Source organism: Sarcophilus harrisii, chromosome 5, assembly GCF_902635505.1.
Source record: "Sarcophilus harrisii chromosome 5, mSarHar1.11, whole genome shotgun sequence".
Taxonomy (NCBI): Eukaryota; Metazoa; Chordata; class Mammalia; order Dasyuromorphia; family Dasyuridae; genus Sarcophilus; species Sarcophilus harrisii.
The window spans coordinates 111,662,135-111,687,198 of NC_045430.1; the positions used below are offsets into that span (position 1 = coordinate 111,662,135).

The 25,064-nt window shown below is 33.2% G+C and overlaps 1 protein-coding gene across 1 annotated transcript in view; it reads right to left on the bottom strand.

Annotated features, from left to right (window-relative positions):
• Positions 1 to 1,695: 1,695 nt before the first annotated feature.
• SLC15A5 (solute carrier family 15 member 5) overlaps positions 1,696 to 25,064 on the bottom strand; it is a 156,853-nt gene continuing 133,484 nt past the window's right edge. Inside the window, exons 8-9 of the mRNA XM_003771188.1 lie at positions 12,895 to 13,003; positions 1,696 to 1,843 (exon numbers count right to left, since the gene is read on the bottom strand). Of these exons, the coding sequence (XP_003771236.1) occupies positions 1,696 to 1,843; positions 12,895 to 13,003 (257 nt within the window). The remainder of the gene's footprint in view (positions 1,844 to 12,894; positions 13,004 to 25,064) is intronic.

The window sequence follows — 25,064 nt, forward strand, 5'->3', positions numbered from 1 at the left end:
CAAAGCTACAGATTTATGTAAAGCAAAACCAATTATACTTAATGCCTATACAGTTCCAGGTGCTCAGTGACAGTGTTGCTAAGCACTAGAGATTAAACTATTCTTTGAAAATGTCTTGTTCCAAATGGAAGAATGCATAATAGCTGTGTTTTTAACTGACATTAATATTGCCAAATTAGTTGTTTTTCTAGGATTACTATTGGTTAATAATTCCATGGGTTATCTTGTATTGTATGGGAACAACTAGAGGTTTAATATTCATTTTTTGGATATGATCTACACATTAATGAATTACAAAAAGATTAGGGGAAAAAAGGACAAATTTCCAATTAACAATAAGATCTACTGAACAATCCTTATCAGAGGCCTGAGAGTGTTTTGACCATCTGATTCCCCTTTAGAAACCAATTCTGCAATGGTATATTTTGACTTCTGCAACAGAAAAGGATTCCTTTTGTGTGTGTGTGATGGATGCCCATGAAGTCCTAAAGAGACTGTGTATACCTCTTCACTTATCTTTAAAATAGAACTGAAAACACCTGGAATTTTATAGCAGTTGCTTGGCAAAAATGAATATGCATACCACAACAAGTCAGATTTTGCACATCTTTTGTTCTACAAATCTAAAATCTTTTACATGCACTCTAAAGGGATTTAATACTACAGCAGTAATAGTAAACTTTACTTATCTTGTGCTTAAATAGCAGATGCTATGGAATAAAATGATAGCTTCTACCCTTCTTTCCCCAGCTTTCAAATTGGAAATCAGACATGGGTTATCTGGCTTTCCAGGTCTCACTTTATTGCAAAGCAGTCACTTTCTCTGCACATGGCACCCTCCAGATATCTAAACTAGTATCACAGTAGCAGTGGAGATAGAATAAACCTTAGCACTAAGGATTTCCTTCTAGTACTTCTGTTCTGTTGGTTACTCTGGCCACTTTTCTGGTCAGTCAATATCCCCATAACCTTTTTTAGTTCTTTCTCTTTTTCCATAGTTTGCATATTCTCATTAATTCATATAAGCCTGACAGATCCAACACAGTCTGCCACCTCTTTTGATCATTGGTTCTTTGGGGGAAACTTAACCTTTAAACTTAGACCATGTTTTCTAATCATCTAATTTAAATCTTGGTTAGAGTAACATATAGGTAATACACAGATATGATTGTGACCCTCAGAGAAATTTATCATCTGCTAAGGTGTGTTTTATGTTTTTGCTTAAAGTGACAAAAATAAAAAATAACAGATCTTGTGGTTAATATTATGAATGTTGCTTTTCAATAGCTATGCTCTCTCTACATTAGGAATACATTTCTCAATTTGAAAAGCAGCACAGTAATATCTGTTATTTTATGGCATACATTAATTAGTTTTAAAATAACTTCGTGTAGTAAAATATCCATGTGAAAGCATAATTGTTTGCAAAATCTAAATTTCTTTTTGAAAAAATTATATATCTTTTAATTGCAAATTTTCTCTCTCCATCTACTCCTTCTTTTACTAAAATACCCATTATGCATATGAAGTCATGCAAAACATAAAATCTAAATTTATGTGTCTTTCCAAATTAAACAGAAAAAGTGATAATGATGACATAAATCTCAAAAATATTGGGTATACATCAAACTACACAAAACACTCAGCCTGAAAATTACAAATTAAAAACACTGTGATGACAAATCAAATCCAGTTTCACAAGGTTGTCTCATAATGATCAATAGTGGAAGAAAATTCCATGATACTGTCATAATATTTTAGATACTGGTCATTTTGGAGAAGTGTTTCTTCAACATGATGTCCTCTGGTTCTCTGGTTATGAAACTGATTTAGATTGCAATATCTAAGGAGAAGGAACAGGAGAAAAAGGAAAAAGAAAAGTAAGAAAAGAGAACTGCTGCTATTATTACTATAGTTATTATTTTCCTATATTTAAAATAATGTCTGTGGCAAGTATACATAGCTACATTCTTCTTCCTTTTTCTTTTTGCTGAGGCAATTGGGGTTAAGTGACTTGCCCAGGGTCACACAGCTAGAAAGTGTTAAGTGTCTGAGGCCATATTTGAACTCAGGTCCTCCTGACTTTAAGGCTGGTACTCTATCCACTGCACCACCTAGCTGCCCCTTCCCTTTTCATTTTTAAAGTCTTTTAGGAAAATGATCAACTGGCCTAAAATGTATCCTCAATTTGAGGAGAATGGATTTCAAATTGGTCAGAGAAATTATAAGTAGGATCTTTTCTTTTTCACTGCTTGTGTGTCAGTGAGTAAATTGTTTAATCTTATGTATTTTTTCTTTCAGCTAGATGAGTGGAGTAAGATTTAAATGGCCTTTAAGTGTCTCTCCTAGCTCTAAATCTATTATTATATATCATATGCTAAAATTCTATTGTGTAAATTAGCTCAGGTGGAATGAGAAACTTTTAGGACTGACAACCTAAAAAGAGAAAGAGAAACAACTCTGATGAGAAGGGGAAAGGAGAATTATCTAAATTAGAGGTCCTTAAATTGGAATCCATGCATACCTTTCAGGAGGCTTGTGAATTTTTTTTTTATATTTCAATAACAATATTTCAGCACAATTATGTTCCTTTGTAATTCTCTTATATTATTTTAAACACCTAAGAACATTATTTTGAGAAGGGATCCATGATACAGAAAAGCTAAAAAAACCCAAATCCTAAGCCCTAAAGAATAAGCAATGTAAAAGGATGGAGAAGTCACCTATCAACTTGGAAGACAGGTACTTGTTGGATAGAATGAGTACAAAAGATAATGTGGTCATATCAGAATTATGTCCGGGGTACTAAAGTTCAGAATGAATTAACTCTGATGAGGAAATGAAAACTATATTGGACAAAAAAGGGGATTCTCAATTTTTTTCACCCATGGCAGTCTGGTAAAACCTATAGATCCCTTTTAAAAATAATGATTTAACATATATAAAATAAAATAAAGAGTATTTGAAAGGGAATCAATTAATCAGAATAGGATTATTAAATTAAAAAAATGAATATTAGGTAAAAATCCTTAAGTAAGGATGACAGCTTGGTAAGGTTAGTATGATGATAACTAAAAACCCAGAGAATTTTTATTTTAATTCTGTTTTCTCTAAAAAAAAAAAAAAAAAGATCCTTGCTCTAGAAAGGGAAGAACAAATATGAAAAATGGGAAGTTCATACTCAAGATAAATAAGGAGATGGTAAGAAAGCATTTGGCTTCCCTTGATGTATTCAAGTCACCCAGCCTAGGTGAACTATATCTTTGTACACTAAAGGAATTAGGAGATGCAATTGTTGGACTTCTGTCAATGATCTCTGGAAAGAGCATGGAGAATGGGAGAGGCACTGAAGCACTGGAAACAAGCAAATGTCCTGATTTTTTTAAAAAGGGAAGGGAATTAAAGATATCGCTTGTAAGCTAGAAAGTTTGGCTTTGATTTATGAAGGGGAGGGGACAAAACAAACCCTAAAATATATTATTAAAGAGAAGTTTAGTGAATATCTCATAAAAAAGAAGTGATCATAAAAAGCTAAGTACACTTCATTAAGAGTAGGTCATTCCATACTATCCATATTTCCTTTTTCTTATGGGATTATAGACCATAATAATATTTTAGATATAATTTAATATTTTTACCAAGTCATAAAATCTTTTATGTTTTTCTTATTGGAAAGGAAAAATCTTCACTACATAATAGTATAACTAATGGGTTCAGAACTGGCCAAATAACAAGATCTAGAGTCATTAATGATTTGAGATTAATTTGGAAGGAGGCTCCTCATGGAATAAGACAACCAAAATTCTTCTTAGGGACCTGCTTGCTTTGACCTACCAAAGAAGTATGTCAATAATTTAGAAAAGCTCATGGAAAGAAAGTTTTCAAAATTCAAGGATCCAGAGCTGCTAGAAAGAATTCACACATTGAGTCTTGTGTTGAGTCAAGATGGCAGAGAGTAGACAAGTCTTGGTCTGAGCTCATCCTGTCTTTCCTTAGATCAACACTAGATCAAGTCTCTGAATGGATTTTGGAATGACAGAACCCACAAATATTTGGAGAGTAACAAATTTTGGGCAGAACATATTTTGGAAGAAATTTAGGAAAGGTCAATCAGGCTGGGATGGAGGTGGTCCAGCATGGGTTCAATGCAGGGATCCAGAGTGGAGAGGTATCCATAGTTGAGGCAATCTACTGGATGGCTCTTAGTCAAAATATAGCAGTTTTGGCTACTCTATTTTGGTTCAGAAGCCAATGGATCAGCAGACTAGCTGTGAGACCTCCAATGCAATTATAGAAGACAAAGAATGAGCTCTTGGACCCCAGCTACGCCCATCCAGCACAGGAAGGAAGTCAGCAGTACTGGCCCCAGAGCAGCATGAAGCTGCTGTTGACTATAGAGAAAGCTTGGGACAATCTTTCCTTTGCCCGAAGAGCAGACCTCAACCTTTAAAAATGAGCAAAATAGCAAAAAAGAACTCTGACTATAGATAGGAGAAGGATAAACATGGAAAGAAGGAACAACAGACTTCAAACTCTGAAGGCACTGAAGGCAAAATGTCTCCAGATAAAGCCTCAAGGGGTGATATGAGGTAATCTCCAAATGTAAAAAGGTTTTATTAGAAGAATTCAAAAAGGATCTTAAAAGAGAGTTAGAAGAAAAATGAGAAAAGGAAATGAGAGTTTGCAGGAGAGTTTGGAAAAGAAAATGCTGAATTATGTGAAGAAAACTCCTTAAAATAGATTTGGTGAAATGGAAAAAGAAAACAACTCCTCATAAACAGATTTGGCGAAATGGAAAAAAACAACAACACAATTCCTTGAAAAACAGAATTGGTGAAATGGAAAAAGAGAATAACTTTCTAAAAATTGATTGGAAAAAAAAATCCAATGAATAAAATAACTCATTTAAAAGTTCAATTGGTCAAATGCAAAAGGAGATAAAAAAAAGTTAAATGAAGGAAATAATTCACTAAAAACTATTTCTGAATAAATGGAAATGAATGACTTGATGAGACATCAACAATTAGTCAAACAAACTCAAAGGAAAAGAAAAAAATAGAAAAAGAATAGAAAAGAATATCAGAAAAACAACTAACCTGGAAAATAGATCCAGGAGAGATAATCTAAGAATTATTGAACTACCTGAAAACCACAGTGAAAAAAAAAAAAAAGTCTAGATAAAGTCTTTCAAGAAATCATCAAGTGATGTACGAAGGCTAAAATAGTCACTGGAAAAAAAAATCTATTGATCATCTTCTGAAAGAGATGCCCAAATAAATACTCCAAGTAATGTCACAGGTAAACTTTTAGAATTATCAGATCAAGGAGAAAATATTGCAAGCAGCTAGAAAGAAATAATTCAAATATTGAAGAGCCATAATCAGGATTACCTAGAACCTAGCAGCTTCCATTTGAAAGGCTTAAAGGAATATGATATTCTGGAGAGCAAAGGAACTTGGACTGCAGGCAAGAATCAATTATCCAGCAAAATTAAGCATTATCTTTCAGGAGGAAAATGGATTCAACAAAATAAAGGAATTTCATTTATTTTTTATGAAAAGGCCAGAACTAAACAGAAAATTTGATCTTCAAATACAGAATTGAAGAGAAGTATGAAAAGGTAAAAAGGGAAGAAAAAAACTATGTTTTTTAAAAGATTAAATAGTTTACATCCCTGTAAAGGAAGATGATATATTTAATTCTTAAGAACTGTATCTTTGTTAGAAGTATACTTAGAGGGTGTAGGTGTACTTTGACTTTATTGTGATGATATAAAAAAAGAAACTAGGCATGGAAAAAGGATTATACTGGAAGAAGAAGAAAGGGAAAGTAAAATGGGGTAAATTACATCACATGAAGAGACAAAAGAGACCTATTACAATTGAGGAAAAGAAGGGAAAGGGATGAGCATTGTGTCATCCTTAATCTCATAGGATTTGGCTCAAAAAGACATATTTAGTTTGATAGAGAAACTTGTCTCACTCTATAGGAAAGTGGGAAAGAAAAGGAGAAAGGAAAGTGGGAGGCTAATACAAGGGAGAATAGAAGTAGAAGGGGAAAGGGATAAAAAAGAGGGGAGAGGCTATAAAAAGGAAAGACTTATTGAGGGAGATGGTGGCCAGAAATTAACTGGTGAGAAGAGAAAGGGGGAAAAGAAAGAAAAGTATAACTTGGGAAAAATAAGATGGTGGGAAATATGGACTTAATAATTGTAATTGTGAATGTGAATGGGATCAACTCTCCCATGAAATGGAAGCAGATAGGAGACTGGATTAAAAGTCAGAATTTTACAATATATTGTTTACAAGAAACACATTTAAAGCAGAATAATACTTATAGTGTAAAGATAAAAGATTGGAGCAGAATCTATTATATTTCAGTTGAAGTAAAAAAAAAAAAAAAAAAAAAAAAAGCAGGGGTAACAATCCTGATCTCAGATTAAGCAAAAGTAAAAAATAGATCTAATTAAAAGAGATAAGGAAGGAAACTACAATTTGCTAAAGGATGCCATAGATAATGAAGTAATTATCAATACTAAATATATATGCATCAAATTCCAGAGGAGAAGTTTAGAGAGCAAATCTATACCAGCGGCAGATATCAACTTTGCTCTATCAGAACCAGATAAATGGAATCACAAAATAAATAAGAAAGAAGTTAAGGAGGTAAATAGAATTTTAGAAAGTTTAGTTTTGATAGACCTTTGGAGAAAATTGAATGAGGACAGAAAGGAATATATATTTTTCTTGGTGGTACATGAAACCTACACAAAATTGATTACGTATTAGGGTATAAATACATCAAAATTAAATACAGAATGGCAAGATATTGTAAATGCACTTTTTTTTTCAGCTCATGATGCAATAAAAACTACATGTAATAAGGGACTAAGGAAAAATAGACCAAAAATTAATTGGAATTAAGCATCTAATTCTAAAGAATGAGTGGGTAAAACAACATATAAACACAATTGATAATTTCATCCAAGAGAATGACAATAATGAGACAACATACCAAAATTTATGGGATGCAGCCAAAGCAGTCCATAGGGGAAATTATATATTTTTTGATGTTTACTCATATAAAAGAAAGAAAAGATCAATGAACTGGACATCCAACTAAAAAAGTTAGAAAAAATAAACAAATTAAAATCCCCCAATTAAATAAATACCAAATTTGAAATTCTGAAAATAAAAGGGGACATTCATTGAAAGTAAGAAAACTATTGAACAAATAAACAAAACTAAAAGTTGGTTTTATGGGGAACCCCCCCCCCCAAAATTAAATAAACCTTTACTAATTTGATTCATAAAAGGAAAGAAAAAATCAAATTTCTAGTATCAAAAATGAAGAGTGAACTCTTCTGATCTGATCTAAATCTGATAATCTAAGAGAAATAGATGAATACTTAGAAAAATATAGATTGCCCAGATTAACAGAGGAAGAAATAAATTACTTAAATAGTCCCATTTTAGAAAAAGAAATTGAACAAAGTATTAATCAACTCCCTAAGTAAAAATCTCCAGGGCCAGGTGGATTTACAAGTGAATTCTATCAAACTTTTAAAGAATAATTAATTCCAATATTATACAAACTATTTGAAAAATAGGGAAAGGAATCCTACCAAATCTTTTTTTATTATGGAGATATGGTGCTGATGCTGAAACCAGGTAGGATCAAAATAGAAAAAGAAATTTATAAACCAAATTTACTAATGAATATTGCTGCAAAAATCTTAAATAAAATATTATCAAAGAGATTACAGCAAGTTATCCCCAGGACAATATACCATGACCAAGGAGAATGTGTACCAGGAATGCAGGGCTAGTTTAATATTAGGAAAAGTATTAGCATAATTGATTATACCAATAACTGAATTAACAAAAATCACATGATTATGTCAATAAATGCAGAAAAAGCATTTGACAAAATCCAACATCCATTCCTATTAAAAACACTAGAGAACAAAGGAATAAGTGAAGTTTTCATTAAAATGATCAGTAGTATCTATTAAAAACCACCAGCAAGCATCACATGTAATGGGAATAAAATAAAACCATTCCCAATAAAATCAGGAGTAAAACAATGTTGCCCACTATCACCATTTCCATATTCAATATTGTATTAGAAATATTAATTTTAGCAATAAGAGAAGAAAAAGAGATTTAAAAAATTAGAATAGGTAATAAAGAAACCAAATTATCACTCTTTGCAGATGACATGATGATATGCTTTGAATCCTAGAGAAGCAACTAAAAAACTACTAGAAAAAATTCACAGCTTTAGCAAAGTTGTAGGATACAAAATAAATCCACATAAATAATCAGCATTTCTATTAGATGTCACTAACAAAGTCCATCAGCAAGAGATAGAAAGAGAAATCCCATTTAATATAACTGTAGATGATATAAAATATTTGGGAGTCTACTTGTAAAGACAAAATCATGAACTACATGAACAAAATTACAAAACACTTTCCACACAAATGAAATCAGATCTGAACAATTGGAAGAATTATCAATAATTATGGATAAACTGCACTAAAATAATAAAAATGAAAATTCTACCTAAAGTATTCATTTATTTAAGTATTTATGCCATTTATTCAGTGCCATACCAATCATACTTCCAAGAAATTATTTTACAGAGCTAGAAAAATAATAACAAAGTTCATGTGGAAGAACAAATGGTCAAGAATTTCAAGGGAATTAATGGAAATTTCAAATGAAGGTGGCCTAGACCTAAAACTATATTATAAAGCAGTGGTCATCAAAACCATTTAGTACTGGCTAAGAAATAGAGTAGTTGATCAGGTTAGGTTCACAAGAAATAATAATTAGTAATTAAAGTAATCTTGTGTTTGATAAACCCAAAGACCCCAGCTTTTGGGATAAGAACTCACTATTTGACAAAAATTGCTTTGAAAATTAGAGAATAGTATGGCAGAAACTAGGCATTGACCAACACCTATACTAAGATAAGGCTGAAATGGGTTCATGATTTAGACATAAAAAGTGATATTATAAGCAAATAAGAAGAACAAATAATAGTCTACTTCTCAGATCTCAGGAGAAGGAAGGAATTTGTGGCCAAAGAAAAACTAAAGTATATTATAAAATGCAAAATGTATCATTTTGATTATATTATATTAAAAAATTTTGTATAAACAAAAACAATGCAGACAAAATTAGAAGAGAGGCAGAGAAATGGTAAAAAAAAATTTACATTCAAGTGTTCTGATAAAGGCCTTATTTCTAAAATATAGAGAGAATTGATTCAAATTTATAAAAATATAAGCCATTCTCCAATTAATAGTCAAAGAATATGAATAGACAATTTTAAGATGAAGAAACTAAAACCATTTATAGTTATATGAAAAAATGTTCTAAATCACTATTGATCAGAGAAATACAAATTAAGACAACTTTGAAATACCACTATACACTTCTCAGATAGGCTAAGATGACAGGAAAAAATAATGATAAATATTAGAGGGGATGTGGGAAAACTGGGATACTAATACATTGTTGGTGGAGGAATTGTGAATTGATCCAACCACTCTGGAGAGCAATATGGAACTATGCCCAAGGGACTTTCAAACTGTGTATACCCTTTGATCCAGCAATATCTCTATTATGCCTTTATCCCAAAGAAATCATAAAAAAGGGAAAGGGACCCACATGTGCAAAAGTGTTTGTGGCAGCCTTTTTTGTGGTGGCAGGGAACTAGAAACTGAGTGGATGCCCATCAATTGGAGAATGACTGAATAAGTTATGGTATATGAATATTATGGAATATTATTGTTCTATAAGAAATGATCAGCAGGATGAGTTCAGAGAGTCCTGAAGAGACTTACATGAACTGATGCTAAGTGAAGTGAGTAGAACCAAAAGAACATTGTACATGGCAATAACAAGATTATATTATGATCAAATCTGATGGATGTGGCTCTTTTCAACAATGAGATGATTCAGGCCAGTTCCAATAGTCTTGTGATGGAGAGAGCCATCTACACCCAGAGAGAACTGTGGGGACTGAGTGTGGATCACAACATTGTATTTCCACTTTTTGTTGTTTTTTATTTTATTTCTCATTTTTTTCCTTTTTGATGTGATTTTTCTTGTGCAGTATGATAATTGTAGAATTAAGTACAGAAGAATTGTATATGTTTAACATTAAAAAAAGAATACACACATTAGATGAAAGTCAAGATTCAAGAACTTGATTGACTAGAATATTAGATTTTATTTAATTGAATGAAATTTAGCTGAAATAAAGAGTGTCTTAAACTTGTGTTAAGAAAAATTCTTGGGCAGGTAGGTGGCACAGTGGATAGAGCACTAGCCCTGAAGTCAGGAGGACCTGAGTTCAAATTTGACCTTGGACACTTAACACTTCCTAGCTATGTGACCCTGGGCAAATCATTTAACCTCAATTGCCTTAGCAAAAAAAAAAAAAAAAAAAAAAAAAAGAAAAAAGAGGAAAAAGAAAAATTCCTTTGGAAGTAAAAGCATAAGACTCATGGTTATATAGCAGTTGATTTGAAAAAAAGATCTGGGGGTTTTTGGTGGAGTGGAACAAAATGAGTATACAACTTTATGTGGCATTGCTCCCTCACTCCATACCCCTTGCCAAGAATAAATACATTGGAAGCTGTGTTAATATGAACATTATATATATTAGAATGAAGAAGTGATGCAATAGTACATTCCCTGGATTAGATCACCTCTGGAGTACTATGTGCAGTACTGGATACCACATTTTAGGGATTACAGTGATAAACTAGAGAAAAGAAAGGCAACTATGATGATGAAACTTTTTGAGATCCTGCGATTTCAGTAAATAATAGATGTTTAGCATGGAGAAGATAAAGGTGATATGCTGGTTGTCTTCAGATATTTGAGGAGTTGAACCTGACAGAGGAATGAAAATTTTTCTATTTGTCCTAAATGGCAAAAAAAGGAACAGTAAGTATGAGTTGGAAAGATTTATTCAGACTATAAACGAATTTCAAACAATTAAAGCTATCCAAACCAGGAATGGACTGTTTGAAAAGTGAGTGCCTTCTTACTCATTTGAGATGAGTACTCCAAAGATTAGATGGTCACTTGTTGAGGCTACTGTAGATATAATGCTTTTTTGTTATAGGATTTACTAGATCAGAGGTCCTCAAACTATGGCCCGCAGGCCAGATGCGGCATCTGGGGACGATTATTCCCCTCACTCGGGGCTATGAATTTCTTTATTTAAAGGCCCACAAAACAAAGTTTTTGTTTTTACTATAGTCCGGCCCTCCAACAGTCTGAGGGACAGTGAACTGGCCCCCTATTTAAAAAGTTTGAGGACCCCAATCTAGATGGTTGCTGAAGTCTTTCCAACATTGCAATCTTTTAATTCTAAGGATACCTGCCTATCTAGAAATCCATATCCCATTGCTGTGGCAGGGAAAAGTAATCAGAAGCAAGATACAGAATCAGAATAGGAAGAATAAATCATGGTTTTTTTTGGGGGGTGTGAATGAGAGATGACAAGAAAGAAAGAGTTGAATGAATGGTGCAGTGTGATTTTGAGATGTGATTGATAGGTTTTAGGTGGGGATAGCACTGAGCAAGAGAATAAAATATAGATTGATTAGATGTATATAAATAGGGGAATATCACTGAATTAATAAGTTGGATTGATGGTAATATGGTTTAGAAGATATATTAGACTGAGGTTCAGGCATTGAATGTTGGGATTCAGTCATGTGAAGAATTCACAATGGCCATTTTCTTTGGCAAAAGGTAAGTTTATTTAGAAGACGTTACAGACAAAATAAAGAGATACACTAGACATGAGGAATGATAAATATGAAATAGAGTTGGGAGCACATATAGTTAGCTAGGAAAGAGGTTTTAATAATTAAAAATGGAAAAGATAAGTTCCCTAGTGGAACTTACAATTACCAGGAGAAAGGGAATACTCCACATTCCATAAGGTTGGAGTATGCCCTTAGCAGGCAGGCTAAATCCATAGAGAGATTTAACACTCTAAAAGAGTTAGCATAAGAAGGAGAAAGACACCATGAAGCTTGGCAGGAGGATTGAGAGGAGAGATACCAAATGGCATGGAGGAGGGATGAAGGGAAAAACATTACAAGGTACAGTGCCATTGTGGGCTATAACTCTAAAAGGAATTCAGCAAGGATGCCATGGGCCATGGACAGCTTTAAAGGGGAAATTTAAGCTTAGGATTTGACACAACTCAGGAATTGTGATTAGACATAGCAAGGTGGGGTTATCCACAATCTCCACAAAGGATGGGACTAGAAGATTGAACTGATCCCCATCATTATCCTTCCCTACTTGCCTCAAGAAGTAGTTTTAGCAGTACTTTAGGCGTTTTTGTGAACCTCACCTAGTGGCTCAGGCCCTCATCCTTGGGAGTAAGAATGGATAAATGGGACAAAAGAGACAGTACAATAATCTCAAATTATTGCCTAAATGATCCTTAAGCTTTTGCTGATCCAGAAATGAATAATGATGCTTCAAACACTTAAATGTAAGCGAGTAACCAATGTTAGATCCTTGGTTATTTATTTAATGATATTTACTTTTAATGACAATTACTATACTTTTCTTTTAAAAGTATTAATATTTAATGTAGAAAAAAATTTGCTTTTTAAGAAATCTTTAGAAACGAGCAAAACAGTATTTTATTGAAAAAATTAATGCAAGACTAAAAGTCTAAATTTCATTTCATTCCTCTGAATAATCTATATTATATTGTTCTAATATGTTCATCATAATTCTTATTGAATTCTTGTTGGCATAATGATTTTTTCAGGACCAATATTTTATTGAATAAGAAATTGTTCCTACCACCACTAACTAGTACTGGTAATGAGGTACTTACCTATGTGAAATGCTCCAGAATCCTAGGATATTCAACAACATTAATGATGCCAAAAAGAAGAAAGAGTTTTCTAAATTGCCTTTGTTTAATGCATTTGGAAACCAATTGCCTGTATGGGACAAATATAATTGTTATTGAACTCCAAAGAAATTTCTATGATTAATCATTACATATAATTTAGTTAGCTTTTCTCCAAATTTCTCCAGTGCTCTATGGTTGCTAGTTAATTTTATTTTGTAATAGTAAGTAACATAGTACAGATAGAATATTAAAAACATTTTGCCATCTTTGAAAGTCAGAATAATTCAACCTCAGGTAACATAGTCTAAGAATCAAGAAATTTTGATATTCATTCAGATTTCATCATTATCTGTGTATACATTGGCACTTCACCTCCTTTTTCTCAACTGCCTCATTTATAAAATAGAGCTAATAATCAGTGAACAATTTAACACAGAGAGCACCCACTATGAGCAAGACTTTGTGTTGAGCTCTGGGGATACAAAAAAAGGCAAAAGACAAGCTCTCAAAGAGCTTGCAACTTAATGGGGAGGACATCATGCAAACACATATATACAATGTTATTATTTAGTCATTTTTTGTCATGTCCAACTGTTTGTGATCCAATTTGGGGTTTTCTTGGGAAGTGGGAGTGGTTTGCCATTTCCTTCTCTGATTTATTATACAGATAAGGAAACTGAAGTGAATAGGAGTAACTGATTTGCCTAAGATCTGTTATCAGAATAAAAGAGAGAGGGGGGCGGGGGGAGAGAAAGATGGGAAGGGAGAGACACGCATACACACACACAGACAGAGACAGAGAGAGAGAGAGAGAGAGAGAGAGAGAGAGAGACTGAGAGAATTACATATATGGGAGATAGTCAAGAGAAATAATTGGATCTCATAGTCTGGGAGAGGGAGGAAATACAATGCAGTTGGAAAGATAGAATAGGACCAAGTTGTGAAAGGCAATTAAAAGCTAAATAGAGGAGTTTAAATTTGATTCTAGAGGCCATGGGAAGCTACTAAAGTTTATTGACTAGGGGAGTGACATAGTCACATCTGCACTTACAGAAAATTACTTTGACTGAAGTGTAGAGGATGTCCTTGCTTTCCAAGAATCTAGGTGAGAGTTGATAAGAGCCTCCTGAACTAAGGTGATAGCTACTCAGATAAGTCTGAATAAAGAGACCTGGTAAGATGCAAGAGATGCTGTGGAGTTATAAATTGAAGATTTTTCAACTGATTAGTGACACAGGAAGAGCAAGAACTAAGAAATTGAGAACAATGCCAAGATATCATTTTATTTTTATGCTTAAATGAATTTGATATTAAGTTCATATCACAGCATAGGAATCATTGGCTAAATCAGTGAGTTTTGTACCAGGCATATTGTTCCTCTGTTTAAAAACCTATCTTCACACTTCTTCAAATTACTCAATTCCTATAACCTATTTCTCCACCATACTGCAACTACAGTCAGAGATGTTTATACCTTTGATCTTGCCATCACCAGTAAGTATTCCACTTCCATATTTGTGAATTCTGAAATTCCTTTTTCTGATCATAAGTTTTAGTCATTCTATGTTTCCTTGTCATATTATTTCTTACCTTATTTCTCTTTATGACTTTTAATTCTTCCATTGCTAACTCTTTTCCAGTCCATCAATCTTCCACTGGCTACAATCTTCCTTCTTTATTTGACCCCTTGGTGAATTTTGCTCTGTTCTCTATTTTTGAGTCTATTGTTCCCTTATTTCATCATTGATCAAGCTTTGCTCCAATCTTGTATTACTTTCATAATTCATTTACTTTTATTCATGTGTTTATAAATGAAGCTGGAGAAAGTCACAAAACCATCCTGACTGGGTCCATTACAAATTTACTTTGCATAATCTCAATTGGGTCCTCACTTCATCAAGAAAATTTATACTTCTCCATAAACAATTTACTATTCCATTCATCACAGTGTTTATTCCAAATCTTTTCACTCCTCCTAGATTTTTCTATGGTATCCTTCCTGTCACTCTTTCACCTTCTTTATACTGCATAGGAAAAAAAAAAATTAGTTCATTCACTGAGAATGCCCTCTTCTCCCTTCCTCCTCATCTCATTTCCCAATAGTATTACCTTACTATTTTCTGCTTTACCTTTGTTTCACTTGAAGAGATGTCACTTCTCTTTGCCAAAGAGAAAAACTCTAAATACACAAGTGATCCCATTCTTCTCTTCCCCAGGAAATTATTTCCTCTAATATTTTTAGTCTCTTACTTATATTCTATTTCTTCTTGTCTGTTGGCTATTTCTTGCTGCCTAAAAACATACTATATATCTCTTCCTATTCTTTTCTTCACTTCTGTTACAAAATCCTTCTTTTGATCACTCTTTTCCTACTAGTTATTGTCCTACATTTCTTTTACTTTTTATGGCTAGATTCCTTGAAAAGCTATCCATAGTTTGTGCCTCTACTTCCTTTCCTCTTAACTCTCTTCTAAACTTTCTACAATCTGCCTTCCTGACAAGCAGAATGTGTCATTAACTTATATGTGATTGCGACCAGTACTGAAAACCCATTTTTGCAAGGTATAGAGATAAACTTTTTTTGAAGATTATTTCGGTGGAAGATGTCAGTCAAATAACCTTCAAATTTCTTTTGTTTTTTAAATTGATTCTCTAGGATTCTCTAATTATATTGTGAGAGACAAACTAGAATTAAGTTTCCATAAAACAGTTAAAATTCAATTCCTCAGAAACTGTGAGCAGACAATGAGAAATACTGAAAAGCTAAGGTTCCACAGAATGTTGTAAGCCTTAAGGTAATATAAAATAAATAAGTATCTCTGACCAATGAACTTTCAGAAGAGACTCACTTGGCTTCAAATTTTTGATAAAAGATGTCTAGGCTAGAAACTGGTTTAAATTCACTATGTTCAAGGACTGGGGGAAAAACTTTTCTTTATTGTGTTTGCTTAATAAACTTCATGTATACAATCTGACACACCCTGAATAGAATTAAAACCTCATCAACAGAAGATTAAATATATTACAAGGGAGGGGAAACATGTGTAGAAATAGCATGTAATAAATGATGTAACCCTGAGGGGAACGGACTTATTCATTCTTTGAGGGAGAGAACTGTAACAAAACTAACAGCATAAAGCTTGTCTGCTTCTGTACCTAGAGTTCCCTCTTCCTGTCAGAAGGATAAGAGCCAATTCTGGTCAGAAATGTTCAATTTCTTTGGACTTTGTCTTTCAATAAAATTTCTTTGTTACCTGACTTTCGGAGTCAGCTTGTTTCTAACAATACCATTATATCATTTGCAAAGAGTGACAATTTTATTTCCTCATTCCTAATCCAATTTCTTCAATTTCTTTTCCTCCTCTTATTGCTAAAGCTAACTTTTCTAGTACAATATTTATATAATAGTGGTAATAATCGGCATCCTTGTTTCACCATGGTCTTACTGGGAATGCTTCTAGTTTATGCTCATTATATATAATGCTTGCTAATGGTGTTAGATGCTGCTTATCTTTTTAAAGGAAACTTCATTTATTTCTGTGTTGGCTAGTGTTTTTAAGAGGAATGTGTGCTGTGTTTTGTTAAAGTGCTGCTCTTCATCTTTTGAGATAACCATATTATTTTTGTTAGTTTTCTTATTGTTATGGTCAATTAAGATAATAGTTTTCCTTATACTGAACCAGCCCTGAATTCCTGGAATAATCCTACCACATCTTTGTGTATTATCCTCATAATAAATTGCTGTAATCTTTTTGCTAATATTTTATTTAGCCTTTTTTGCTTTAATATTCATTAGGAAAATTGGTCTATAATTTTCTTTCTGTGTTTTGGCTTTTTGTGGTTTAGGTATCAGCACCATTGAGAAAATGGTATGCTTCTTTCTATCCCCATTCAATTTTTTGCAGAGATTTATCATACCTAACTCTTCTAAAATCCTATTTACCTCCTTAACTTCTTTCTTGTTTATTTTATGGTTAGATTCATCTAATTCTGAGAAGGGGATGTTAAGATCCCTCACTAGCATAATTTTATTGTCTCTTTCTTAACTCATTTAACTTCTCTAAAAATTTGGATGCCATATCACTTAGTGCATAAATGTTTAGTACTGATATCACTTCATTGTCTATAGTGCCTTTTAGCAATTTTGTCATAAAAGGAATTCTTTGCCTATTTTTCAAATAGTTTATATAGTTATAAAGAATAAATTTTTCTTTAAATATTTGGAAGAATTTACTTTGTAAATCTATTGGTCTGAGATTTTTTTTCCCCTTAGGGGGTTCATTGATTGTTCAATTTCTTCGTCAAAAGTGGAGTTAAGTATTTTATTTCCTCTTCTGTTAAAAATTTAAACAATGTATATAGACTGTCAGATTTCTTGGCATTTAGTTGGGCAGAAAAACTCCTAATTATTACTTTATTTTCCTCTTCCTTGATGGCAAATTCACTCTTTTCATTTTTAATACTGGTAATTTGGTTTTCTGGTTTGTTTTTTTTTAATTCAACTTAACCCAAAGCTCATCTATTTTATTTTTTTCATGAAACCAATTCTTAGTTTTATTTATTAGTTCAATAGTTTTCTTTTAATTTTTATTAATCTCTTTTTTGATTTTCAGAAATAATTTGGTATTTGGTATTGGTAAATACCAATAATTTGGTATTTAATCGAAGATTTTTAATTTGTTCTTTCTTTAGCTTTTTTAGTTGTATACCCGATTCGTTGGTCTCTTTTTTCTCGATTTTATTCCCATAAACATTTAGAGATATGAAATTTCTCCTAAAAATTACTTTGATTGCATCCCATGAGTTTCAGTATATTGTCTCTTTACTATCATTCTCTTGGATAAAATTATTGTTTCTATTATTTGCTGTTTGACACACTTACTCTTTAGGATTATGTTGCTTATTTCCAATTAGTTTTTAGTCTATTTTTTATGATTCTTTATTGCATATAATTTTTATTACATCATAATCTGAAAAAGGATGCATTGAATAGTTCTGCCTTTCTCCATTTGATAGTAAGATTTATGGCCTAATATGTAGTCAATTTTTGTATAGATGCCATGTACCATTGAGAAAATGGTATGCTTCTTTCTATCCCCATTCAATTTTTTGCAGAGATTTATCATATCTAACTCTTCTAAAATCCTATTTATCTCCTTAACTTCTTTCTTGTTTATTTTATGGTTAGATTCATCTAATTCTGAGAAGGGGATGTTGAGATCCCTTATTAGCATAATTTTACTGTCTCTTTCTTTAACTCATTTAACTTCTTTAAAAATTTGGATGCCATATCACTTAGTGCATAAATGTTTAGTACTGACAACACTTCATTGTCTATAGTGCCTTTTAGCAAGATGTAGTTTCCTTCCTTATCTCTTTTAATTATATCTATTCTTGTTTTTGTCAGAGTTGAAGTCAGAATTGTTACTCTTGCTTTTACTTCAGTTAAAGCAAAATATATTCTGTGTCAGCCTTTTACCTTTAATTTGAGTATAGCTCCTTGCTTTAAATGCTTTATTTTTATTTTTTGTAAATAATGCACTGTAGATTCTGGTTTTAATCCATTTTTCTAGCTTTGTGGGATAGTTCATCCTATTCACATCCTAATCACATTATGATTACTAACTTTGTATTTCTCCCCATCTTATTTTTCCCCATTTATATTTTTTCTCTCTTTTTTTTAACCCTGTCCTTTCTCATCAGTGCTTTGCTTTTGATCCCTACATCCTTCAATTTACTTTCTCTTCTATCAACCCCCCTTTCCTATGGTACTTCCCTAAAGGTAAGATAAATTTCTCTACCCAACTGAGTATGCATGTTATTCCCTCTTTGAGCCACATTTGATGAGAGTAAAATGCAATCAATGCTCACCCCCTCATTTTTCCCCCTCTGCTATAATAAGTCTGTTGAGTTTCTTTATCTGATGTAATTTACCCTATTCTGCCTCCACCTTTCCTCTTCTTTCCATTACAATCCCTTTTTTTCAGCCCTTAATTTTTTAATATCTTTACATCAGTCACCTTTTGTCTCCTTCTAACTGCTTTAATAGAGATACAGAAGTTCTTAAGAGTTACACTTCCATGTAGGGATGTAAACAATTTAATCTTATTAAATAACACAGGTTTGCCCCCTCTTTACCTTTTTACATTTCTCTTGAGTCTTGTATCTGAAGATAGAATTTTCTGTTTATCTCTATATTTTCATCAGGAAAGTTTGAAAATTTTCTATTTCATTGAATTTCCAATTTTTCCCATGAAAGTTTTGTTGGGGTAGTTATTTTTTGGTTGTAATCCAAGTTCTTTACCTTCTGGAAAATCCTAGTCAAAACCCTCTTATTCTTTAAGAGACAATCTACTAAATCCTATGTAATCCTGACTGTGGTTTCTTGGTATTTGAATTGTTTCTTTTTGGGTTCCTGCAGTATTTTCTCCTTGACTGATAATTCAGGAATTTGTCTACAAATATTTCTTGAAGTTTTCATTTTGGTATCTCTTTCAAGAGGAGATGAGTGAAATCTTTCCATGATTATTTTTACTCTATTTCTAGGCTATCCAAAGCAGTTTTATTTGATAATTTTTTGAAAGATGTTGTACAGGTTCTTCGTTCTTCTTCTTTTTCCTGCAGGACTGTCAGGTTGGAGCCCACATGGTGAGGTTGTGCACATTGGTATGTTCTGCAGAATGATGTGCCTGTGGCATATAGTCTCAGCTCCCCAAATAGTAAAACAGTAATATTGAAAGGAGCATGGAGTGCTCTGTGTGCTCAGCAAAAGAGAAGCAGCAGCAGGAGGAGCCCACATGGAGCTCGTATCATAGGCAGAGGACTAAGGACTTCTGACAATCCTTACTCAGAACCCTGATCTGCAGAAGGCCCTAGAACACAGCTATTGCCTCCACATCCAGGACCTCTTCACATCCTCCTAAGAAAGTTTGAGCAATGTGGGATATTGGGAGTTTATAAAGGTTATAATTCCTGTCAGAAAGTTAGTTGAATCAAGAAAAGAGGAATCTAGCTGGACTGGCTTGTTTCTCCTCATTGGAAGCCCCACTTGTCCCTTTGGAGAATTGGGTGGAGAGAGATGGTTAGACTGCAATCTAGAGATGCACTCTTTCTGGGAAAAATTCATTTGGTACTCTTCATTTTCACCACTTATTTTACCTTCTGGAATCAATTAACAATGAGTACCAAGATACCACTGTATTTAATTTTTATCCTCACAATAACTATGGGGGAGGGAGGGAATAAATGCTATTAACTCCTTTTTTTCAGAAAAGGAACTGAAGCATAGAGAGGTTATTCTTGTCCAGGATTATGCAAGTAGTAAGTGTATCAGGTTAGATTTGAACTCAGATCTTCCTAAATCTAAATTTAGCACTCTATTTATTACACCACCAAGCAATCCAATTTAGGTAATACCTTCTTAGCAATTTTGTCTACATTAACATCAGAATTTTTGAGTAAGTTTCTATATCTATATGAAAACAATATAAATTCTTAAAATTTATATTATTAATGGAATGTTTTAGTATTTAGTTGAATGATTGATATTCAATAGTCTTAGTATATATTTTGGTTTTATTCAAAATCTAAGCATTTGACTTTAGCATAATCTGCTTGAATTATAGAGAATTTGTGTGTGTGTGTGTGTGTGTGTGTGTGTGTGTAGGGAGAACAGTATCACTTTTATTTATGACATATTGGAAAACCTAACCAATGACTAAGGCTATTTCTTCCAGAAATTGTAGAGAACAGTGAGAAGTTTGTAGTGATTTGCTCAATATATGTCTTGAAGCCAATGTTTTTTATCTATGCTCAAATAATCTTTATGAAGGGGGAATAAGAAAACTCTCTATGTACCTTTGCTAAGTTAGATATCATAGAACTGACAATGTAGGAAATAGAATTGCACATCACATTTCAGAGTGAAAAAGAACCACTGAGAACATCTGGTGCCACCTGTAGCTGAAAAACAATCCTGTCTACCACATGCCTTGTAATTAATAAGCTAGTTTCTTTCATAGTTAACAACTTCATGAAAGGAAAAACTTAATCTCTTTAAATTCTGCTGTAGTGTCAAGAACAGTAAACCTAATCACTATCCCTTCCATTCTTCACCCACCAACTAATAATATTCATTCCCACTCTAAACATACTCAATTCTATCAACTGATCATCATATGAAATGAACTCATGATATTCTCCACTATCTTGATTGTTCACCTTTAATCGTTTTTCAGTTTTTCTCAGTTCTTCATAAACTATGATTCCCCCAAACTTAAAAGTATACGCCAGAGATGATTTTGGCCACGACTGAGTATAGTAAGCCAACCACCTATTTGCCTGATCTTGAACAATATGCTTCTTCAAATTCAGAGACTACATTAGCTTTCTTAAGTGCAGCATCACACTATTGACTCATATTGAGTTCACAATTCATAAAATCTCCTCAAGTCTTTTCAAATTGCTTTCTAGCATGTCTCCTCATTCTGTTCTTATGAAACTGATTGCTTAAACCAAGAATAAAATTTACATTTATCTCTTTAAAATTCTCTTGTATTAGATTCAATCTAATGTTTTAGATTGTCAATATTTCCAACACTGTCATGCAATATGTTAGCTATCCTTGCCAACATTGCTGTTTCTGTAAAGTTTGATTACCAAGCCATTTTTGACAGTTAATGATAACCAGAACTTTAGGGGATACAAAATTTAGTAAAGGAGCTCTCAATAAAACTCACCACCTCAAATTACTGTACAAAAATGGATAGAGTATCAGCAACATAAAACCTGAAGATCAATGTGAAGTCTTTACAAAAAGAGACCAATTTGACCACTTGAGACTTGGTGGGATGCCATCTAAGATTGCTATATATCTCTGGATAGGTATGTGTTATTCAAAAAGCATGAGAAAGACTAGAAAGGTGGTCAGAGTAACATTGTTTATTAAGAGGTTATATAGTACTTATGTATAGAAATCTAAGAACCAAAGTGAACTGAGGCATGGTAAAAGCAATTTGTATGGATATTAATCTTAAAAAAAGCCATTTTCAACAAGAGTGTACTAAAAATACTCTGAATAGGAAAAAAAAAGCATAGATTGGCAGTTCAGAAACAAAACTCAAGTTGGAAGTGTAGCATAATGAAGACAGTGAGAGACTTGTAGTCCAAATGGACTTGAGTTCCTATCTAGATTCACATATTTGTTAGTTGTGTGACTTTAGACTTAGGCCTTTGAGTGTTAGTTTTCTCAAAAAATGGAAAATCAGAGTAATGTCCACTTGACAAGATTGTGCTGAGGACAGTATGAGATTTTATATATGAAAAGTGCATAGCAAACTTTAAAATCCTTTCCATTAAGTATGAGATGTTATTATGGTGTGACAGAAGAATCTAATTATCCTGACATCTAGAATTCCCTTTCTTAGAGACAGAATAACTAATAATTTCTGGCCATGTCTTAATGATAACTTCATCTTTTCAAAAAAGTCTATCCTGGTATGTTTCTTACCAACAAGGAGATATTTGTTTCCTGCATGGAAATGATAGGGACCTTCAGTGAAATTTGTGATTGGGATAAAAATTAGTACTTGACCTGAACTTCAGGGAATTCTAAACTGAGGGTAAAGCCATCCCTTTTTATGTACATGCAATTCTGGTTCAATAATTCCTCAGTCATCAGTTTTTCTGCTTTCACAGTCAATTAGAATATTTCCCCTCAATATCCCAAGAATAAAAATTTACCTTTATCTCTTTAAAATTTTATTCTATTAAATTCACTGCAATGTTTTATGCTGTCAAGAGCCTTCTGATTTCCAATTCTGTCATCCAGTGTATTAGCCAATCCTGCCAACATTGGTGTTATATTCAAGTCTGATAAGCATGCCATTTATGACTGTTAAAGACACACAGAACTTCAGAGGATACAAAATAAAGGAAAGGAGCCAGCAATAAAATCCATGATCTCAAATATCTATTAAAATAATTCAATGAGTCACTTCGTGGCTAGAAACTTCGCTCCCCACAGCTGGGGATTTAAAAAGTGATTGTGATTGGATTAGAAGTGGACAGAGAATATGCACACAGAAAGATCAAAATGTAACATACTTCCTATGTTGTTAGTATTTTGTACAAACAGAAAAATAAGCTTTGTATCACCATCATTGCCTAACATGAATCTCCTAAGTCAGATCTGCCTCAGCCCAATCTAATGGGTTATCTGTCTACTATTTAGCATTTTACCAGAATGAGCTATAAAATATCATTTAACATTGTTGGCTGACAACTCATAGGTGCTATAACTTTATTTTAGTAGCATATATGCTTTTACCATTACAATTCACATGTGCAATTTTTCAGCTAATGTTTCTAGAGACTGGTTGAAAATAAGGAGCATCAGAGGATATGAACAGACACTTTTCAGAGGAAGAAATTAAAACCATTTCTAATCATATGAAAAGGTGCTCTAAATCACTATTGATGAGAGAAATGCAAATTAAGACAACTCTGAGTCATCATTTGCACACCTCTCAGATTGTCTAAGATGACAGGAAAAGATAATGATGAATGTTGGAGGGGATGTGGCAAAACTGGGACACTGATGCATTGTTGGTTGAACCTTGAACTGATCCAGGCATTCTGGAGAGCGATTTGGAACTATGTTCAAAGGGCTATCAAACTGTACATACCCTTTGATCCAGCAGTGTTACTGTTGGGCTTATATCCCAAAGAGATCATAAAGGAAGAAAAGGGACCCACATGTGCAAAAATGTGGCTGCCCTCTTTGTAGTGGTAAGAAACTGGAAACTGATGCCCATCAGTTGGAGAGTGGCTGAACAAGTTATGGTATAAGAATGTAATGGAGTATTATTGTTGTATAAGAAACCTTGAACTGATCCAGGCATTCTGGAGAGCAATTTGGAACTATGCTCAAAGGGCTATCAAACTGTGCATACCTTTTGATCCAGTAGTGTTACTACTGGGTTTATATCCCAAAGAGATCTTAAAAGCAGGAAAGGGACACACATATGCAAAAATATTTGTGGCAGCCCTTTTTGTAGTGCCAGTGAAACTGGAAACTGAGTGGATGCCCATCAATTGGAGAATGGCTAAATAAACTATGGTATATGAATGTTTGAAATATTATTGTTCTATAAGAAACAACCAGCAGGATGATTTCAGAGAGGCCAGGAGAGACTTACATGAACTGATGCTAAATGAAATGAGCAGACCCAGGAGATCATACATGACAAGAATAAGATTATACGATGATCAATTCTAATGGATGTGGCTCTCTTCAACAATGAAGAACCAGGATTTGAGTCCAGGTCTTTTGACTTTAAATCGTTTACTTTTTGTTTTATCAGAATTTAAGTACTTAAACCTATATTGGATTGCTTGCCATTTCGGGGAGAGAGTGAAGAGAAGAAGGGGAAAATCTGAAACACAAGGTTATGCAAGGGTCAATGTTGAAAAATTATCCATGCATATGTTTTGAAAACTAAAAAGCTTATTATTTTTTTTTAAAGAAGGAGCAATGATCCATAAGCATGGGCAATGACTTTATTTATTTATTTATTTATTTTGCTGTGTTAGATGTCTGAGACTGTGTTTGAACTCAGGTCCTCCTGACTTCAGGACCAATACTCTATACATTGCGCCATCTAGCTGCCACATAGGTAATGGCTTTTTAAGACTGCAATTGGATCATAGGATTTTAGAGGTAAGAGGGACCTTAGAGAGTATCTAACCCCACGCCATAATTTTACAAATGTTATGAAGGGATTTGTTCTATAAGGTAATAATTAGAAGAACCAGGATTTGAGTCCAGGTCTTTTGACTTTAAATCGTTTACTTTTTGTTTTATCACAATTTAAGTACAATAGAGAGGTGCAGTGGATAGTGTTGAGCCTAGAATTAGGAGCAGCTGAATTCAAATTTGGCTTCAGATATTAGTTGTGTGGCCTTGGGCAAGTCACCTAATGCTATTTCATCCCAGTTTCTTCATCTATAAAATGAAGTGGAGAAAGAAATTGCTAAGGACTCCAGTATCTTTGCTAAGAAAACCCCAAATGGGATCATAGAGAATTGGACATGACTCAGCAACAACAAAATAGAGTTCAAGGCAAATGATCAAAGATAATTTAATAAAT